Source organism: Anolis carolinensis, unplaced genomic scaffold (genome assembly GCF_035594765.1).
Source record: "Anolis carolinensis isolate JA03-04 unplaced genomic scaffold, rAnoCar3.1.pri scaffold_7, whole genome shotgun sequence".
In the NCBI taxonomy this organism is placed as follows: domain Eukaryota; kingdom Metazoa; phylum Chordata; class Lepidosauria; order Squamata; family Dactyloidae; genus Anolis; species Anolis carolinensis.
Genome location: NW_026943818.1, coordinates 11,154,997 through 11,163,923, shown reverse-complemented (window position 1 = coordinate 11,163,923; position 8,927 = coordinate 11,154,997). Strand labels below are relative to the sequence as shown.

General features: G+C 39.1%; 1 protein-coding gene across 4 annotated transcripts in view; it reads right to left on the bottom strand.

Annotated features, from left to right (window-relative positions):
• The window catches only part of lrsam1 (leucine rich repeat and sterile alpha motif containing 1), a 40,979-nt gene that overhangs the window by 21,011 nt on the left and 11,041 nt on the right, over window positions 1–8,927 (bottom strand). For all 4 annotated transcript variants that reach the window (XM_062959076.1, XM_062959075.1, XM_062959074.1 and 1 more), the window contains exons 7-13: window positions 8,564–8,648; window positions 8,365–8,486; window positions 7,743–7,833; window positions 5,274–5,389; window positions 5,145–5,174; window positions 3,587–3,709; window positions 782–921 (exon numbers count right to left, since the gene is read on the bottom strand). In XM_062959076.1, the coding sequence (XP_062815146.1) occupies window positions 782–921; window positions 3,587–3,709; window positions 5,145–5,174; window positions 5,274–5,389; window positions 7,743–7,833; window positions 8,365–8,486; window positions 8,564–8,648 (707 nt within the window). The remainder of the gene's footprint in view (window positions 1–781; window positions 922–3,586; window positions 3,710–5,144; window positions 5,175–5,273; window positions 5,390–7,742; window positions 7,834–8,364; window positions 8,487–8,563; window positions 8,649–8,927) is intronic.

The following is an 8,927-nucleotide window of genomic DNA, read 5'->3' as shown; positions in this document are numbered from 1 at the left end:
GTGTAGTTAATCACTTTAATTAGCATTGAAAAGCTTATCTGCTGTCTTCTTCCTGCCTCTGGGGCATCCTTTGTTTAGAGTCGTTAACTGCCCTTGGTTGATTCATGTCTGGAAATCCTCTGTTTTCAGAGTATTGCTTTTTATTTACTGTTCTGATTTTTGAGTTTTTTAATACTGGTAGCCAGATTTTGTTCATTTTCATGGTTTCTTCCTTTCTGTTGAAGTTGTCCACATGCTTGTGGATTTCAATGGCTTCTCTGTGTAGTCTGACATGATAGTTGTTAGAATGGTCCAGCATTTTTGTGTTCTCAAATAGTATTCTGTGTCCAGGCTGGTTCATCAAATGCTCTGCTATGGCTGATTTCTCTGGTTGAGTGAGTCTGCAGTGCTTTTCATGTTATTTGACTCGTGTTTGGGCAATGCTGCGTTTGGTGGTCCCTATGTAGACTTGTCCACAGCTGCATGGTATCCGGTAGACTCCTGCAGAAGAGAGAGGATCCCTCTTGTCCTTTGGACTTTCCACAGATATATATTAACCTCTTTGCTTAGTTTTCTCCATACCTCACAACCTCTGAGGATGCCTGCCATAGATGTGGGTGAAACGTCAGGAGAGAATGCTTCTGGAACATGGCCACACAGCCCAAAAGACATACAACAACCCCAATCCAAGCTCTCTTGACAGATGGCCATCCCTCCATCCCATTGCAAAACCTCCAGAGAAGGAGACGCCATCACACTCAGAGTGTGATGACCAGAACGAAAGCTAGCTTTTGCCACTGACCTTTGGTTCTCTTCCAGTAGCTTCTGGATGCGGCCCGTGACCCCTTTCTCCATCTCTTTGAGCTGCCCCAGAAGCTTCAGGCGCTCCTCTCCCAGGCGTTGCTGGTGCCGGCTCAGTCCTTCCTCCAGCCGCACTTGGTCCTGAAGCCAAGGAGAAAGACACAGGAATGGAATGGATTTTGGAGATGAAAGACTGCAGACGCTGAAAGACATCGTCACTTGTAGAAATGGATATATTCACAACTTTGCTAAAGGATACTACTACTACTACTACTAATAATAATAATATTTCAGCCAGCATTTGGAAACAATAAACACTGACAAAATTACAATCTGTCAACTGCAAAAGGCCACCTTACTGGGATCTGCGTGCATCATCCGAAAATACATCACACAGTCCTAGACACTTGGAAAGTGTTCGACTTGTGATTTTGTGATACGAAATCCAACATATAGATCTCATTTGCTGTGTCATAATAAAATAATAATAATAATAATACACTTTATTCATATTCCGCTCTATCTCCCCGGAGGGACTCAGAGCGGATTACAGAACACATATGGAGCAATAATAATTAATAATAAACTCCTCAAAGCACAGCAGACAAAAAACCAGTACAAGAAAGCCACACTACAAACTAGAGCTGACAGCTGGCACAACAAAACATTGCATGGAAAGTTCCTTGACAAAACTGAAGGAAAAGCTGATAAGGAGAAGACCTGGCTCTGGCTCACGAATGGGACCCTGAAGGAGGAGACAGAAGGCCTGATCCTTGCAGCCCAGGAGCAAGACATCAGGACAAAGGCCATTAAGGCCAAGATCGAAAAATCAGCTGATGACCCAAAATGCAGACTGTGCAAGGAAGCTGACAAAACCATTGATCATCTCCTCAGCTGCTGTAAGAAAATTGCACAGACAGACTACAAAAAGAGGCACAACTGTGTGGCCCAAATGATCAATTGGAACTTATGCATCAAGTACCACCTGCCAGCAGCAAAGAACTGGTGGGATCACAAACCAGCAAAGGTCGTGGAAAATGAACACGCAAAGATACTGTGGGACTTCTGAATCCAGACTGACAAAGTTCTGGAACACAACACACCAGATATCACAGTTGTGGAAAAGAACAAGGTTTGGATAATTGATGTCGCCATCCCAGGTGACAGTCGCATTGAAGAAAAACAACAGGAAAAACTCAGCCGCTATCAGGACCTCAAGATTGAACTTCAAAGACTCTGGCAGAAACCAGTACAGGTGGTCCCGGTGGTGATGGGCACATTGGGTGCCGTGCCAAAAGATCTCAGCCGGCATTTGGAAACAATAGACATTGACAAAATTACGATCTGCCAACTGCAAAAGGCCACCCTGCTGGGATCTGCACGCATCATCCGAAAATACATCACAGTCCTAGACACTTGGGAAGTGTTCGACTTGTGGTTTTGTGAAACGAAATCCAGCATATCTATCTTGTTTGCTGTGTCATACAACATCGTTGTGTCAATAATAATAATAATAATAATATTCTTGTACCCCGCCCCATCTCCCCGAAGGGACTCGGGGCGGCTCACATGCGGCCTTGCCCAAACATCACAATATAAAAACAAAACAAAAAAACCAAGTTTACAACAATAAATCAACAATATCGGTAAAACAATCATAAAAGACAATCTTACAGGATAAAACGTTAAAAACAGGAATATAAAACAGAAGTCTGGGCCAAACACTCAATGCCTTTTACACGACATCAGTAGGCATCAGTAGGTTAAATGTTTTTGAATATTTACATAAAGCTCAAATTTAAGATAAGACTGTCCAACTCTGATTAAATCATTCTTCTCATCTTCTTCAATGTCAATGTGCTTATGTATCCTTTTAATAATAATAGAGTAAAATAATACATGTAATAATAATAATAATAATAATAATAATAATAACAGGAAAATAATACAGTAGAGTCTCACTTATCCAATACTCGCTTATCCAATGTTCTGGATTATCCAACGCATTTTTGTAGTCAATGTTTTCAATATATCGTGATATTTTGGTGCTAAATTTGTAAATACAGGAATTACTACATAGCATTACTGCATACTGAACTACTTTTTCTGTCAAATTTGTCATATAACATGATGTTTTAGTGCTTAATTTGTAAAATCATAATCTAATTTGATTTTTAATAGGCTTTTCCTTAATCCCTCCTTATTATCCAACATATTTGCTTATCCAACGTTCTGCCAGCCTGTTTAGCTTGGATAAGTGAGACTCTACTGTACATGTAGTAATAATAATAATAATAAAAAATAATAAATACAGGAAAATAATACAAGTAATAATAAATAGAGTAAAATAACAAATGCAATAATAATAAGATCAGAGTGAAATAATAAATGTATTAATAATATTAATAAAAATAGGGTAAAATAAATGTAATAGTACCAACAATAATACAGAAAAATAATAAATGTAATAATACCAATAATAATAGAGAAAAATAATAAATGTAATAATACCAATAATAATAGAGAAAAATAATAAATGTACCATGTATTCTCGAGTATAAGCTGACCCAAATATAAGCCAACCAGGACCCTCACCCAAGTATAAGCCGAGGGGGGCTTTTTCAGTCTTAAAAAAAGGGCTGAAAAACTAGGCTTATACTCGAGTCTATACAGTATGTATTGTTATATGTATCCACACAAAGTCCAGGAACATAGAGACAGGGCCATATGTAAATAAATCCAAAATATAAAGTCCAAACTTGTGGTTTAGATGCTCAGATCTTAGAGGAGATGGAAGACGTAGTACCTCCTTCATGCTCTCAAGGATTTCTTCTTTCTGGGCATTGTTTTGGTGCATGAGCTGTGCTTGTTCCCGCTGCTCCAGGTTCAGCCAGCGCTCGAACTCCAGCTTTTCTTGCATTTTCTGCTCCTAAAACAGCAAGAAAGCTTTGGTCTGGTAAGTTTATTTCTAACAAAAAGGGGAAGTGAAACTACTAATAGTGAAACTACTATTATATAACAGGCATGGGCCAACTTCAGCCCTCCCTCCAGGTGTTTTGGACTTCAACTCCCACAATTCCTAACAGCCTACCGGCTGTTAGGAATTGTGGGAGTTGAAGTCCAAAACACCTGGAGGGAAGGCTGAAGTTGGCCCATGCCTATTATATAGGGTTAATAATAATAATGATGATGATAATAATAATAACAATAATCCTAGACACTTAGGAAGTGTCCAACATGTGATCCAATACAACAGCCAGCAGAGTGTCTGCTATGAACTCATCTTGTGTTTCAAATAATAATAATAATAATAATAATAATAATAATAATAATAATAATAATAATAATAATAATACATCACACAGTCCTAGACACTTGTGAAGTGTTCGACTTGTGATTTTGTGATATTAAATCCAGCATATCTATCTTGTTTGCTGTGTCATAATAAAATAATAATAATAATCTGGCAGAAACCAGTGCAGGTGGTCCCAGTGCAGTGGTGATGGGCACACTGGGTGCCGTGCCAAAAGATCTCAGCCGGCATTTGGAAACAATAGACATTGACAAAAATTACTATCTGCCAACTGCAAAAGGCCACCCTGCTGGGATCTGCACGCATCATCCGAAAATACATCACACAGTCCTAGACACTTCGGAAGTGTTCGACTTGTGGTTTTGTGATACGAAATCCAGCATATCTATCTTGTTTACTGTGCCATACATTAATAATAATGATGATAACAACAACAACAACATCACACAGTCCTAAACGCTTGGGAAGTGTTCGACTTGTGGTTTTGTGATACGAAATCCAGCATATCTATCTTGTTTACTGTGCCATACAATAATAATAATGATGATGATAACAACAACAACAACATCACACAGTCCTCAACGCTTGGGAAGTGTTCGACTTGTGATTTTGTGATACGAAATCCATCATATCTATCTTGTTTACTGTGCCATACAATAATAATAATGATGATAATAACAACAACAACAACAACGACAACATCACACAGTCCTAAACGCTTGGGAAGTGTTTGACTTGTGATTTTGTGAAACGAAATCCAGCATATCTATCTTGTTTGCTGTGTCATAAAATAAAATAATAATAATAATAATAATCTGCCAACTGCAAAAGGCCACCCTACTGGGATCTGCACGCATCATCCGAAAATACATCACACAGTCCTAGACACTTTGGAAGTGTTCGACTTGTGATTTTGTCATACGAAATCCAGCATATCTATCTTGTAATAAATAATTATTTATTACATAATTACATTATTATACATTATTATAAAATAATAATAATAATAATAATAATAATAATAATAATAATAATAATAATAATTTCTTGCCTTTCTCTTTTCGTAGTCCAGGAATTTGTTCTGAAAAGGAAGGAAAAGAGCTTAAAGGTAAATACCACTTTGATAATATACCACAAGCCCATTACCTATGTGTATAGATAATACAACTTGGATACTCACCTGCCATTCGGCCTCATTTTGCACATATTTGACCCCGTCCACCGCCGTTTCCCCGCCGTCACTTTCTAACACAGGGAGTAAATACTGAGAAGGAGGATTGTATTCGATTCCGAATTCTACAAGGAAAGTAAAAAGACATGTAAGAAACAGTGGAAAAAGTGTTATCAACTTTCTTGGCACCAATCCCTCCTTAGCCATAAAGATCAACAAGCGGTTGATATTAAACCATAGTGTAGTGTGATATGTGAATGTTGGCTTGTTTTATCTATCTTTGCCACCACGTCTCCTTAATATTAAACCATAACTAGAATGATATGGAAATGTGAGCTTGCTTTAGCTACCTTCTTCTCACTATCTCTTGGAGTATTCTTCATCCAAGTGACAACTCAGGGCAAAATAATATAGCAGTGGTTAACATTAAACCATTAAACCTTAGTGTGATGCTCAAATGTAGGCTTGTTTTAACCGTATTGTTTTAGGTATCTTCTCCACCATCTCGCCTTAATATTAAACCATGGTTTGGTGCGATGGTCAAATGTGGGCTTGCTGTAACTATCTTCTCGTCATCTCTCCATAATATCAAACCATGGCTTAGTGTGATGAATGCTGGCTTGTTTTAACCATATTGCTTTATGTATCTTCTCAACCATCTCACCTTAAGATCAAACCATGGCTTAGTGTGAATGTTGGCTTGCTTTAACTGTATTGTTTTAGGTATCTTCTCCACCATGTCTCCTTAATATTAAACCATGGCTTGGTGTGATGAATGTTGGCTTGTTTTAACCGTATTGTTTTAGGTATGTTCTCCACCATCTCTCCTTAAGATCAAACCATGGCTTAGTGTGATCCTCAAACATGGGCTTACTGTAACTATCTTCTCATCATCTCTCCATAATATTAAACCGTGGCTTAGTGTGATGAATGTTGGTTTGTTTTAACCATATTGCTTTAGGTATCTTCTCCACCTCGCCTTAGTATCAAACCATGGCTTAGTGTGATGCTCGAATGCGGCCTTGCTTTAGCTATATTGCTCTAGCTATCTTCTCAACAATCCCGCTTTAATATTGAACCATGGCTTAGTGTGATGGACATTAGCTTGCTTTAGGTATATTGCTTTAGCTATCTTCTCACCATCTCTCCTTAATATCAAACCATGGCTTAGAGTGATGCTCGAATGTAGGCTTGCTGTAACTATCTTCTCACCTCTCCATAATTTCAAACCATGTCTTAGTGTGAATGTTGGCTTGTTTTAACTGTATTGTTTTAGGTATCTTCTCCACCATGTCTCCTTAATATTAAACCATGGCTTTGTGTGATGCTTGAATATGGGCTTGCTGTAACTGTCTTCTCATCATATCTCCATAATATCAAACCATGGCTTAGTGTGAATGTTGGCTTGTTTTAACCATATTGCTTAAGGTATCTTCTCCACCATCTCTCCTTAATATTAAACTATGGCTTAATGCGATGTTCGAATACGGGCTTGTTGTAACTATCTTCTCCACCATGTCTCCATAATATTAAACCATGGCTTGGTGTGATTAATGTTGGCTTGTTTTAACCATATTGCTATAGGTATCTTCTCAACCATCTCATCTTAATATCGAACCATGGCTTAGTGTGATGGACATTAGCTTGCTTTAGGTATATTGCTTTAGCTATCTTCTCCGCCATGTTTCCTTAATATTAAACCATGGCTTCGTGTGATGCTTGAATATGGGCTTGCTGTAACTGTCTTCTCATCATCTGTCCATAATATCAAACCATGGCTTAGTGTGATGAATGTTGGCTTGTTTTAACCATATTGCTTTAGGCATCTTCTCCACCAGCTCTCCTTAATATCAAACCATGGCTTAGTGTGATGCTCAAATGCGGGCTTGCTGTAACTATCTTCTTGTTATCGCTCCTTAATATTAAATCATGGCTTAATGTGATGAATGTTGGCTTGTTCAAACCATATTGCTTAGGTATCTTCTCAACCATCTCACCTTAAGATCAAACCATGGCTTAGTGTGAATGTTGGCTTGTTTTAACTGTATTGTTTTAGGTATCTTCTCCACCATGTCTCCTTAATATTAAACCATGGCTTTGTGTGATGCTTCAATATGGGCTTGCTGTCTTCTCATCATCTCTCCATAATATCAAACCATGGCTTAGTGTGATGAATGTTGGCTTGTTTTAACCATATTGCTTAAGGTATCTTCTCCACCATCTCGCCTTAATATTAAACCATGACTTAGTGTGATGAATGTTGGCTTGCTTTAACTATATTGCCTTATGTATCTTCTCCACCATCTCCCCTTAATATTAAACCATGTCTTAATGTGATGCTCAAATGTGGGCTTGCTTTAGCTGCATTACTCTAGCTATCTTCTCCACCACATCTCCTTAATATCAAGCCATGGCTTAGTGTGATGCTTGAATGTTAGCTACCTTCTAACCTCCTCTCAGTGTACCTTTTTTGCTCACCTTCACACAGAAACTTCTGGATGGCCTCTGTGCCAATGCTGCAGATCTCACAGGGTGGGTAGGTCATGGAGGAAGAATTCAGCGTCAGTGTCTGCCAAACAAATATGTCAAAACACACACACTGTTGGAAACAGCAACCTCCCAAGCTTTTCACTATTTATTTGTTAATGTTAATGTTTCAAGGGACTGTATATATTTTGTGTAACTCAACTTCAAAGTAACAAACATCCTAGCTGCTAACCAAATATATTTTTGTAGTGGCATGTCTTTGTCCTTGGCAGTTCAAACACATGGTTCTTCAGTCTAACAGCTGAGTTACCTGTGTGCCATTACATGAATGCTTGTGAAAATCACTTGTTCAAAGGGTTGACTTCTAACAAGGTCATGCTTTTCTTGACTAGTGGTTTTCAAAAAGTGGTCTCCACATGTTCATGGGGGTTCACATTTGCCAGATGGATATGACATCATTTTTCCTTTTCAATAAGGTCATGGTTGCCTTTTCACATGGACTGTTTTCAAGACAGGTGTCTCCTTGATCTGTGCATTTCATTTCTTTCTGCCTACAACTAGTGTATGACTTTCCTCCCTGTGGAAATGAGTTTTGTCTGCTTCCCCAACCTACCTCCAATGTCCGGATGTGAGCGATCGCCAGGGGCAACACCTGGACGAGGTTTTCGCTGACGTCCAAGGTCCGCAGGCTGCGTAGGCCTCCCAAGGTTGTGGGCAACTCCTTCAGCCTGTTGCCTGCAGGAGAAAGGTGGCTTGTTTTAATGCACTAGCCATGGATACACTCTCCAAACAGAGTGATATTATTCCCCTACCTTTCAAGTTAAGGGTCTGCAACTGGGCGAGGTCCCCAATAGAATCCGGAAGCACCTTCAAGAGATTTTTCTCCACATTTAGGACCTGGAAATAGGAAGAAAAGAGACCTCGGCTTGGGTTGCTGTGAGTTTTCCGGGCTGCATAGCCATGTTCCAGAAGCATTCTCTCCTGACGTTCCGCCCAGGCATCCCCAGAGGTTGTAAAGTTTGCTGGAAACTAACCAACCAAGGATTCCCCCAGGCAGGAAGCAGCCAGGCTTTGAAGCTGCAAGACTATCAATGCTAATCACACTTGCCTGCGAAAGACAATAATTATTTCACTCACCCTGGGCAATTCCACAGATATATAAACCCCATTTGGCTA